Genomic DNA, 12465 nt, shown 5'->3' with positions numbered 1-12465 from the left:
AAGGAATTGAACACCAAAAAGCAGAGAGCTGATTTTGTGGTCACGCTGCCATCACCTGCTTTTTATCTAATCCCTCTATGGTTAGTTCATATATCAAGGATGTAAAAGATCCAAGTTAAAGTCTCTCCGACCCACTGAGAGTGTGGAATTGGCTCAAGGTGTCCTGTTACCTTGATGTTACTGGATTTTAAAGCCCTTCTAACCATCTTTACAGTTCAATAAATAACCCAGTGGCTTTAAGAAACTGAACGGAGAGCATCTTGATTTGTTCTGCATCATGTGAGCAGTGGAAGGCCACGCTTTTGTTTATACAAGGGAAATAACTCTTCCCATCAATTTAATAGACAATCTTGGGAAACTTCCTGAAGGTTATTGGTAAGATTTTTGTTGTGATTTTCTTTTCTAAATTGCAATCGTGGTGTTGATAACGAATAAAGGAAGAGATCTTTGAAATAAAATTGCAGTGCAACTCAAACTCTCAAGGACGTTGCGGGGATAGTTGAGTTTTTCAGCAGTGGGATTTTGTCTTTGCTGCCAGAAAGGTGTATTTTTTTACAGCCAGTGTAATTAACATGAGAGCTATCCCAGGGTAGAAATAATTCACTCTGTGACATAACTGAAATGTCTTGTCTGTGCTGTCTGGTTTTGTTTTTAACCTTGGGCTTAAAAGGAACCAAAAATCTTTAGCTGTAAAAGAGCACATCATCTGCAAAATATTATAAGCCATTTATCTTTATGCACAAATGCCATCTAGCACTGTAGTTCCACTTATGCGTCATTAAATGCACAGACCACACTCATTTTGCCCCTAACTAGGAACAGTCTCCCTTAGAAACTCGGGGCATTCCCGACAGCGCTGAAAGAGCCTCGGGAGTCACGAAAGCCAGAGCTCCAGCCCGGCACTGAGGGCCCTGCCCTCCCCCCGGCCCCCTCATCCCCAGCCTCTCGGCGCTGAGTTTTGGAGATGTGAGGGTGTTTGGAAATGTGAGATATGGTGGCTCGTCCTGCAGGCAGTTAGCATCGTGTCCCCACCTGGCCCTGTCCTGTAATTGCCTCTTCGGCTGCGTGTCTCCCAAACGGTTTGGGGTGGCCAGAGCCGAGCCTTTGGTGGTGCCACGGTTAAAGCAGTGAGAGATGGCTCGGGCTGGGGTTTTGGTCACGGGTGAACCAAAGCTACCTGTTAGTGCTGGTCAGTGTGGCACTAGCACGTGTGTTTAGCTGGGTACTCTGATGACCATATCTTGCTGTTCGACGTGCTTTTAGAGGAGGGAAAAAATGACCAGAAAAGCAAATGAACTATTTTGAGAGCAAGGACTTTATGATAATGCTCTGGAAAAGTGTCCCTATCCTGTAGGTGAGAGCCTCTGCATAAGGCATTGCAGCTGAAGGCTTGCTCCGGTTACTGCTCCTGCCAGACAAGCACTCATTCAGCACCAAAGGAGGTTGCTTGAAGTTTGGGTAGATGCCAAGTTAAACTTCCACTAAGATTTCTTATATTTGCAGCCACTATTGATTACTTTCCTCATTATTTGATGTGGATATTGAGACATATGGATTGAACTAGTTTTATATCAACCCCAAAAGATATTCGCCTTAGGAACATCTATCACAGTTGCATGCAAACTGTTCTGCTCTGGCTCTCCTGGCTGCTGCTAGCTGGGGCTCTGAAGGTTTCTCCATGTGGCAGTTTGCTATGGAGTCTCCCAAAGAGCCCACAGTGTTCCTCATCAACCGAGAGCGCAATAGCGGTCTGTTAGATGTGCAGAAACGTGCATGCAGACAGCTCTGGAGAGCGTGGGGCATGGCTGTGCATAAACCTAATTGCTGGAAAGGATTCTGCAAGTGAGATCCAAAGCATTCACCAGTTACTAACTTTATACATGCAATAAAAATTCTGAGGGGAGAAAAAAAACTTTTTCCCCCTGATTTCCAGGAAATTTAATGTTTTAACTTGTAAAGGAGAAAGAAGTGCTTAGAAGTGAAAAATGCCAGTGTAAATTGCCATTCAGTTTTAATTACTTCTGATGTAACGCTGTATTCAGCCTTTGTTTATTCTTTCTACTCAGTGGTTTAAATCAGTGGTCTGCAGATTCCTGGGGTTCTTGGACAGCTTGGGATGCCTGAAAGTTATCTAAGAAAAGCAGGTCGTTGTTAGCTTGTTTGAACTTGTCATCCAAGGGTCTGCTCCATCCCTGGAAAATTCTTTGGAGGGTCCACAAGTCTCCGAGATTGAAAATAACTGTGTTAAAGTAAGACTGCTTGGAGGGGCTGTTTCCCTAGAGGGAAGCTTTTAACGAAACCTCCTGTTTCTGTTTTTGGTTATTATTTCCAATTTGCTAGACTTTGCTGATCTTTGTTAAAACCAACTTGAGTGAGGGGAAGAAGGGGAAACGCTGTCTTTTCTCCTTTCCTCCTCCCATCTCTCAGAGCAGGTAATTCACCCCCTCCTCGTTTCTGTGTGCACTTTAGGTGAACTGCCTGCTCGAGCTATCACAAGTGTCAGAACAGGTAATTGTATTCAGCTGTTCGGTGTACTTATGTAGATAGCAGGATATTGGTATTAACCTTTTTTCTATACAAGGCTGAATCCCATGAGTGTTTGTTTTGTTAATGTATTTAGGAGGAGGGATGGGTTCTTCTTAGTTTCTCAAAAAGAAATAAATGCTACTGCCCTTCATTTCACCAGTCTTATTTCTGGGCAGTTTACATTAAAGAGGTTTATAAATATCTCCCTATCTTTTTCCAGCATTTGGAGGCAGAGGCCAAAGCAATGTGTAATATGCAAAAGGCTGAAAGTTAAACCCTGGGAGCGCTTTGTTGCTGCCATCTCAGACTGGCCTGTGAGAGCTGCCCTTTTCCTACAGAGCAGAGATGCTGGGGCTGCAGCAGGACCGTGGTGTGGGCGCTGCGTGCCAGGCCAGGGCATGGGCACTGGTGCCCAGTCCCACATCAGCTGCAGACGTGTGGACGCACAGCTTGCCTTCCTCCTGGCACGCTGCTCCCCGTGCCAGGCAGGCAGGCTGGGGGTAAGGCTGCTGGGAGCCCCAATCCCCCACGCTCACCTGGTTGTAGGGCATTGCTGTTGTCTCTTCTGCACCTCAGAAACATCTCTGCATGGGCGCTTGGCTGGCAGAGTACTTCTCTGGTGCCTGGGGCAGTTACAGGGCGGGTAGCACAGGCTGAGGGACGGAAGAATTGAGTCCTCTGCTGAGTGCAGGAGTCTGGAAAGGTTTCTGGATGTATTTGGGTTATCTTCTGATCAAAAGGCTTGAAAATGGTAGTTGAGAGGCTCTGTTATCTTAGTGGGGGAAAATTGCAAGTGTTTGCAGTAGTCCACAGTCTGTGTTAATCAATCTTTTGGGGGTACTGTGCTGTTCTGGTGATTTAGTAACATGGCAACACCTGGCGCTGCTGCAAAGACAAACAATCCTGGAGACCAGCCTGCAGTGTTCCGGTACTTTTGTTTAGGCTTTGGTACCCACTAGCACATCAGTCTTGGAAATGGGGCTGCTAAGGCTCCCTGAGTCCTGTTTAATAAAGTCACGTAGCAAGGGCATCGTGATTGTAAATCACACTTGGAAATCGGCCTGCAGAGTGTGGGTCATGTGCTGTAGCTCCCCCCTTGTCATATGCCACCGCTGTTCCAGGCTCCTTTCTACTTTCCAAAAACAAGGCACAGAGCAGCAGCTGCGGATAGAGGTGGAATTCATTTAGCTGCTTTGAGAAAGCCACTGCCAGTGAAAAACAGTGGCTCAACAGTCTTGGGTTGTAGCGAGGGGAAAGAGATCCAAGTGACTGGAGATGGTATAATAAAAAGGAAAAGAACCAAATGATTTGGCAGCCTGTGAAAGAGGTAAGGATGTGGTAGAGAAAGGAGCAGGAGGAGCTGGAATGAAGAGCAGAAGTAAACAATATAATTTAACTTATTCAAAAGGGACAGAATGCTTATTAAAGCTCTGAGAGATGATAAATTAGTGCCTTGGTGCCATTGTTGTCTCAGATAGAGTTGTCATATGGTAATACTGCAGCGATGAAGGCAGGAGGCTCATGAATTCCTAGGAGGGGAGTGGAAAGTGGGGTATGTGGTTACACAATGGAGAGTTGGTGAGGGAAATGTGCAGCCTGCTTCAGGAGAGCACCCTTGTGCCTGCGTGCTGTTCCGTGGAAGCTGCCATTACGTGCTGAAGAGGGCCAGTTGAAAACACATACTTCAGTGCATCCTTGAGTCTGTGTTTCTATGAAGATGTATCCCACTCTGAGAGCTTTTACCTTAGTTGGAAGGCGCTGTCGAAGCTCTGCTGTAGTTTATGAAACCCTTGTCTGAAATAGCCCTGGAGCCCTCACCTGGAAATGCTCTTTTGCTGTTACTCCTGTGGCAGCACTCAGAATGTCAGAAGATAATTTGAGGCGCTCTGGTGGTGAAGTTTTCCCCTAAGGAATACTGGGCTGGGGGAGGGAATCTCAAAATGATCTTATCTTACATTACACAGAATCTCTTGCATTACTTACTGTGGCATATTGTTTCCTCCCACAGAGTTCTGCTCAATCGCTTTCAGGAAGAGGCTACTCCGTAAGTCATTTTACAGCTAATTCTTTCACTTCTGTTGATGTTGATTGCAGAGGTTTACATTACCTATTGCATATCCACTGACACGAAAGAAATGCAGAACGTAAAAAATAGGCTTAGAGAAGAGGCCTGTCATGCACGTGGCAAGGGACTGCTCTGACGTGAGAGAGCGTTGGGAGTCTGGGGGCTCCCTGAGTTTAATTTTATGCCTACAGGGAGGGGTTTGGGGTTGTTTTATCGTGCATTTGTGCTAGATAGCCATCTCCTGAGAATTACAAGATGTGAGAGGGGAGAGTTTTCAACACCGGTGGGAGATGTTTCCCTCCTCTCCTCTCCCGCTCAGCCCTGCATAGGTTGTCATTTGTGCATTAAATACGGAAATCAAAGAGAAAATTACTGCACTTTAAGAAGAATTGTGACCCTCACCAGTCTGAACAAAAAGTCAATACTCTCTTGTTTACAAGCTCTGAGTTACAAGACATTGTAGCAGAAAAAATCCCTTGTTTTCAGAGGACGGTGTTGCTGGTCCCAGGTATAAGTGCTATAGGGCTGGTGCTGCAGGGCCAGGACGTATCTGCATACGTATACAGTGCAGTAGTGATGCTGAATTGGCTGTTTCTGTTTTCTTGTACCTTATTTGTGTGTACAACAATGACATTTCCTCACATAGAGATGGTATAGTTATTTGTTTATTTGGGTACCTTTGCTGCTCAGTGGTCCAAAAAGGCAGGCATGTAGGTGTTAGTGCATGTATTAACAAAGAAATAGGAGAGGGTCTGAGTGGCTTAGCAATGCCAACATGAAAATTCCTGGAATCACACTATATCTGCCTCCCATAACCAGTGTCTGGTATGTAGCTAGCCGTTATGGTATCCTGGTTGTTCAGCCAATAAATCATGTATTCCCTCATTACTAGTGCAAAGGCTGTAGGTAAAGGTGTTTGCTAATCTTGTATGCAAATCTGAATGAGAACATCTACGTGCAGTTAACAATTCCTGCCCACACTTATTGACAGTAATTGCTTTTTTCATGACCTTTGCCATGATAAAATTTTGTCTTCTAGACACATGGTCTAAAACTCTTATCAACAGCTATAGCTGTTCACTTTCCATCAATCAAAATGGGTAAATTTTATCCTTTAGGAAGCTGATGAGAAAACTGGTACACAATTTTTCGTGACAATCACATGAATTATTTTCTTTAAATAATTTGTTTGGAAATGTTTGATGGAACCCGTGAGGTCCTACCTGGTGCTGTGTGCCCAGAGAATGAATTAATTGCTAGGCAGTTCACAATTTATATTCTGATTTCATAGCAACACTGTTGCATGCTATCATATGTATTATCAGAAAGACATAATACAAAGCTAGGCACATTTAAATCACAAATGCTTTAAAAAATAACACATGACTTGAAAAGTCGTACGGTATTATGAATGTTGTCACAAATTTTTAGACAGTAATGACACGTGTCTCCTAAGTATCCTTCTGTGAAAAGCTTTCCAGCATCCCAGGTGAGTATCGTTACTTAATTCACAGAGCGATGAGGAACATTTGCTCTCGTACAGGGATTTAAATCTGTATTTGCAGACCAGTTGAGTGCTCCTCCCCCTGTATGTGAACAGCTGGATCCACCTAAGCTTCTAAAGGCAGATGCTGTATCTTCTTTTTGTCTGTGAAATGTCATGCATGCCTGTGGCACCACATGAATAATAATGAATCATCTTCACAGATTTCATGACTGAGGGCATGGTTGGGGAATGAAACAGTTTCCCACTGGCTATAACATAGGTTTCAAAATCTTAATGGAAAAAGGCCGAAGAGTTCTTTTTAGAGTCTCTAGGCCAGTAAATCACAGGACTGTTTTCCACCATCACTGAATGTTAAGAAATTTGCTTCTGTCTCTCAGATAAATTATTTTGAGAAGATTTCTAGCTCCTTCTCTGTGCATATTTGGGGACAAGTTTCTTGTATTTAGCCAACCCATAACCTGTCAAGGGAGGTAAGAGCTTTCTGCATGCCAAGGCAGTATTTTGAGATTATGAGCACTGTGAGCTGGGGTTGCTTTTCCTTTTGGGTTGTCATTTTCCCTATTAAATTGCCTTCTGCCTCACCAACTACCAGCTGTTGAGGCTGACCGTTTCCCTTAAGACTCCGATGCTGCTCCAAATTGATTCAGCATAAGGCAGACACTATCACTTCCAGCACTGCCAGACCTCGCTGGCCCAGACCTGTGCTGGAAGCTGATTCTCCCAGGTGGCAGAGATGTTCAAACCACCGGTTCAAGAAGACTGGCCCCAAACCAGGGGTTGTCCGTAATATCCTGTAACAGTTTTCATTGTCTCATGAAAGCAGCTGTATATGAAACACTAAGTCAGTATTTTGGCTCTGCCCCTGTTTACATCAAATAGGTTGTTTGCCAGACATGGTGAAAGCACATTAAGAAGTAGTGCTAGCAGGAGGCACGGTGGAGACACCGTGTCTTGTACTTGCCTGATATCCTCCTGATATCTGTGCACGGCTTGTGTCGTTGAAGACTGTCACTTGCAAAATGATGATATATATCGTTACTCTGTGAAGTGCTTGTACCGGGTTTCATAAGCAGCTGTTTAAATACCACAAATTATTTTGTGCGTGTTCATTTTTTAATTAGCTTGCTTCAAATCTGCACACTTCACCATTCGCTTCCTTCAGCTGTCCTTGCAGACCAGGTTGATTTTAGAAACGCTGGTAAATAAATCAGAGGGCATTTTAAGGAAAGAAATGCACGTTTGCAGAAAGAGTACTTAGAACCTGTCGTAGGTCTCTTGTGTGACAAGTCTCAGTCCAAGGTTTCAGCCATCCAGTTGGGCTGCAGAGGGCAAGGCAGGCGAGGCCTGCCTGCGTGCTCAGTACAGGTTGGCACCACCTGCCTCGGCAAGCTGGGGGCCCGGGAGATGAAGTTCAGAAAGTTAAATACAAGGGTCTGCATAATAGCTCCTGAGTGCTGAATATTCCAACAACTTCATTGATTTCAGGCTTCCCACAGAGCCTAAAATAAGGACCATGTTTGCAATAACTGAAATCCTGGTGTCACTGAAGTTAACAAAGACCTCTGGTTAACTGCAGCTGCACGTAGGTTTAATTTCTAGATGTGAAAATTGTGGCCTCTAAAGTGGTGCTAACAGCGACTTGGCGTGTAGTTTCAGTCTGTCTGAGGAGGTCACAGGCAAAATTTCTTATAAACAGATTTCCCAAAATAAAGTTTTGAAAGACACATAGTTTGAGATGGGTAACAGGAGACATATCTGTGTCTGTAGTGTTTCTGCAGGCTCCTTATCTCATCAATAGCATGTGATCCATGTCCTTATCTTACTGAACGTATACTTCCGCTGTGCTGAGAAACAGAATGCTAGTTTGTTTATGGAGGTTAATATCTTATTCCCTTTATGACTTGATTGTTACATATATGCGATAAACTACTCTAGCCATTTGTCACACTTCCTGCACACACAAATGAGATTAGTGATTTTAGTCAGACAGGTCTGTCTGTGTGCTCCGAGCAGACAAAACAGATTGTCTTTTTGGTAACAGTATGAGAGGCCTGTCTATCTGAAAATGCACTGATTTGTTGAAAAATAAATGTAAAATTAGAAATTAGCTACATATTGAGGTTTCAGTGTATAGCACTGAAGTTGCCCTGTGGACCATTTTTCAAATTTCTGATAGCTAAGTCAATTGAAGACCTAACATACTTAGAAAGTAGTTACAACAAACATAAAATCAGTACTTACAGTTTGTTATTAATGGCTAAAAAGTTGCAGTTGTTTATAACGTTGGGCTCATCGTATAGACAAACCCAAGCTGCAGTTGAACTTGGCTCAGTTCTACAGAGTACAGTAAAGGAAGGAATCGGGAATATGTGGTAGCTTAAAAAATAAGCAAAAAACCTTTTCCAATAAATTATGCAGTTTATTTATAGAACATCTGTGCAGCTGTTCCTCTTCTGAAATGAAAGGGGCTAAAATGCAGGAGTGAATAAACGTGAAAGCATATGGCAAATGGGTAGGCTGTGAACCACCCCGTCTGAGCGTACCTCGGAACAAAAGTGCAGGAGGATGAGATGTCTTTGTTTTGTTTTATTTGTTCTTGAAAGATTCTTATTTTTCATAAAAGCAGTAACGCACACTTGGCAACAGCAGCTGCTGATTTTTATTCTGAGCTTCTGTAAAGTATCAAAGTCTTTGCAGCCCAGTCGAATCCCTGGCAGCTCATCAAATTCTGTTGGTTTTACATCTTTCTTGTTGAGCACCGGAAACCAGCGTCTCCGATAACTCAGACAAGCTCATGGGTGTCAAGAAATTTGCAAAAAGTCCCTGAGGCCTGCAGAGCCAAGCAGGTCATCCAGAGCCAGGTCAGCACTACCTGTACCACACAGCCTGCCTGCTTTCTGTGTTGTGAGGCAGCCCCGGAGCGAGCATCTCTGTGCTTGGAGCACCCCGAGCCCTGCTGCACCGCGTGCCTGTGGCCCAGCCTGCCCTGGCTTCCCAGTTGTTGGAGATGATCTTCGTGGCCTTGCAGGATCCTCCCATTGAATCGTGTGTCTGTTCGGTGTGCTTGGTGGGGCTGTGCAGGGTGCTGTCACCTAACTGAGCTGCCCAGGGCCACCTTTACCCCCTCGGAGCTCTTTAGCTGGTGCCATGGGCACGTGTGCTGGGAGTTGTCGCCTGGTTTGCAGCATGGAGGTGGGCTCTGGTACGGCAGGCGCAGTGGGAAGGAGGACAGGTACGAGAGACAGCAAAGTGCTAGGGAATCACCAGCCTTGAGCTGTTGACTGTTTGCAGTTTCTATACCCTCATATACCCTGTAAAGCTCTTTTCATGGCCTGTTTTAATTTTGTGCCAGCTCAGTGCAGCTCTGTGAAACCCTGAAACAGATGGTCCCCGCTAAGGAGGCTGCTCCCACGCCAGAAACCCCGGGTGCGTGCACAGGCAGGTTCAGCGTTTCGGCGTGATGGTTACACAAGCGCGCGGCAGCTCGTGCCAGCAGCGCTGCACTGGTCCGCCCGGTGCTTCGAGGATGCTCTTGTGCTCTCAGGCTGGGGACCAGAGCGTCAGATTTAGGAAAGCACCTTCAGCGGCTTCTTTTTCATAACAAGCTGAGCTCAACGCCAAGGTGACCGTTACATACCTTGCCACTTCTGTGATTGCCATTGAGAATCTGGCATCCTGAGAGACATCCGTTTCTGCACTAGGATCAGCAAAAGGATTGCACTGAAGCATGTATTGCTTCTGCTTGGGAATTCTTCTGTGGTTCAGCTCGTGGGTGTGGAAATGTGCTCGGTGACCAGAGGCAAACCTGACTTGTAACTAATGGGGTTCCTCCACTTGCTGATCTGTCATACGCTAGTGAAAAATCTCTCCTCTGTAGGTAGGTAAAATTTTGTAGCTGGGCTGGAAAAATCATTGTATTTTAGGACCTCTGATAAATTAGCATTTTTCCTTGCCAAAAATCAATATTGGAAACAGGGCTCTTGTTATGAATCTAAAACTCCTTGAGCTGGAGCCAAAGTTAAATGATAAAAAAAAAAAAGTGAATTTAATATGCGTTTCCTACAATAGTGTGCCTGTGGGCTGGCAAAATGAGCAAGATTTTCTGGACAAGATTTATGAATAAAGGAGTAATCATTCCAAAATAAGTATCAATCTTGTTTTGCCATGATGCCAAGTACAAAAAAAAAAAAGGACTGTAATTGTCTTTCTCTTCTGGACATGAAGAAGAATGGCAGATATGGTCCCTTCAGGTGGAGCAGTGCTCTATCTTCTTTGAAGACAGGTACTCAGACAGAGAAAGAGAAAAGGGACTGTGATAAAGTGATGTGGTCTGTAGGAGCAATGGCAGCGCAGAGGATGAGAAATAGAAAAATAACAATATATAATGGAAATATAAAGGTTTTTTAAAGGAGGTCTCTCTGTAAGATAGCTAGGATTTTGGAGGGCCAGGAATATAATTGTGGGTGTCAGCCCAAAGCAGTTAACTTCTGCTGCAGTTCTTTGCGTGTGTTCCTAAATAGCCTCACTTCACAAGAACTCTCCCCATGTTTGAGTTCACCCAGACAAGCCGAGCTTACTGAATAAATACTCCAGGCTTGTTTGTTCTGAGCGCCGAGTGCTGTGTGAGATAGGGCCGGGCTGCTGTAAGGCAGCCAAGGAGCTGGCCCCTTGACTCTGGAGTCTCTCCCATAACCCATGAGCTCCAATGCTGTTGAGTAATTAGGGCATATATTATTCCAGATTTGTGGGAGCTCTTGAGGGTTTTTGAAACGTCCTCTGAAAAGCGTAAGCAGAAGTACAAACATAAATGAACTACATACTTCAGCTTTACAAATACTGGAGCCCATAAACATCCTTACAACACATTTTCCTTTAGAAGTTCCCTTTTCTGAAAATCTGTTTCTTTTTAGACGACTTCTGCTTTTAATTAGGATGAAAAGTCCCATAAATTTTCACTCATCTCCTCAGCCATAAATAAGCACAAAGGGCCCTCTCTGGCTAAGTTTGTTTGCCCGAACCAGCAGCGCTGCAGAGGGGCGGCCTCGGAGCTGCCCGAGCACCGCTCCAGCAGCAGCAGCGCCCTTTGTCCCTGCGGCAGCAGCGGCGTGGGGCGATGCTCATTGCCATGAACCCCCCAGCTGCGGGGGAGCCGCAGCCGGCAGACACTGGGAGCCCCTCGAGGGAAGGGGCAGATGACTTCTGTGTGATTTTTGCCCACATTTTTAATCTTTCCAGCCATTGCTCCCAGCCTGGCTGTAGGCACTGTGGGGGATCCGGTGGCTCATCTGTCTAGAAAGATGCTGTTGTTATACAAATGCAGCCCCTGAAATTCCCTCTGCTTCTCAGCTTTTGGGGTAGGATAACCTCACTGTCACTGGCCTGGCACGCTGAAAGGAAGAGTTGACCAAAATCCATCTTGAATTCACCAGCCTGGAAAGGATTACACCCTTCTGGACAGGAAAGGCAAAGGATTTTGAGAATATGTGATCTTTATTTCTGGACCTTTTTGATCAAGACTGTCCTGAGGCAGTTGTGTCATATATGAGCTATAGCTTTCCTAGTATACTAGGGCAGGGTATTTGCTTGTCTGAGTGGTTTTCACATCATTATTTGCTCTCCCAACTCTTTCCTTACAAGCCCTTGCCTTGTTTTACCTTTCTTTTCTTTCCATTTACCAAAACCATCAAAAAGACAATTAAAACAGGCGGTTGATTAGAATCAGGGCTACTTACCAGATGAGCACAATGAACAGGGGATGAGTGTGGAGCCTCTCGGGGGACAGAGTGTGTTTCTGATTTTCTGTAACTCTCTGTTAGTCCTGGGCAGTGACAACTGGCGATGCTAGGGCGTTGTACCTAGAGAAGGGGTTAAAATAGCCAATTTCTGAGGGCTGTGTGAGCCTGCTGGAGTTTGCTGTGCTGGGTGCTGTGGTGTGTTCCTCGGAGGAAATTCATGTGGCAGGCGAGTTCACGCTTTCTTGTTTTATCTCATATCTCAATATGCCCTTGCAGAAACCTACACCCAAAACCACGGAGTGTAAGAGGAGCAGCAGAGGAAATAACACTGACATTAACTCGCAGTGCTATTGTAGAAATGAGACAAATGGCATGTTTTGTTGACCTTAATAGCAAATGAACAAGAGAGAACAAGGAAAAGGGATTGAGTGAATGAACTTTGCGGATGCTTTTGGCATTAGAGAAAGCTGTCTTCTTCGTGCATTGTAGGATTTAAAATATTTAATTGTGCAGTTCTGTGGAATAACCTTTTGCCCTTGTGCTCAGGGACTGATTTCTAGTATGTCCCCAAATAGTTTTACCTGTGTTGAACGGCGGGGAAATAAGGAGGTCTACAGAGGGTCAGTTATTTG

General features: G+C 44.8%; 1 protein-coding gene across 18 annotated transcripts in view; it reads left to right on the top strand.

Moving 5' to 3' along the window:
- FBRSL1 (fibrosin like 1) overlaps window positions 1-12465 on the top strand; it is a 514372-nt gene that overhangs the window by 230870 nt on the left and 271037 nt on the right. For 14 of the 18 annotated variants that reach the window (XM_082774368.1, XM_082774374.1, XM_082774370.1 and 11 more), the window contains one exon: window positions 4535-4570. The exons of the other annotated variants lie outside the window; for them this stretch is intronic. In XM_082774368.1, coding sequence (XP_082630494.1) covers window positions 4535-4570 — 36 coding nt within the window. The remainder of the gene's footprint in view (window positions 1-4534; window positions 4571-12465) is intronic. 18 annotated transcript variants of the gene reach the window in all.

The sequence above is a fragment of the Aythya marila genome (genome assembly GCF_965140915.1).
Source record: "Aythya marila genome assembly, chromosome: 17".
In the NCBI taxonomy this organism is placed as follows: domain Eukaryota; kingdom Metazoa; phylum Chordata; class Aves; order Anseriformes; family Anatidae; genus Aythya; species Aythya marila.
This window is presented reverse-complemented; position numbering and strand designations above follow the sequence as displayed.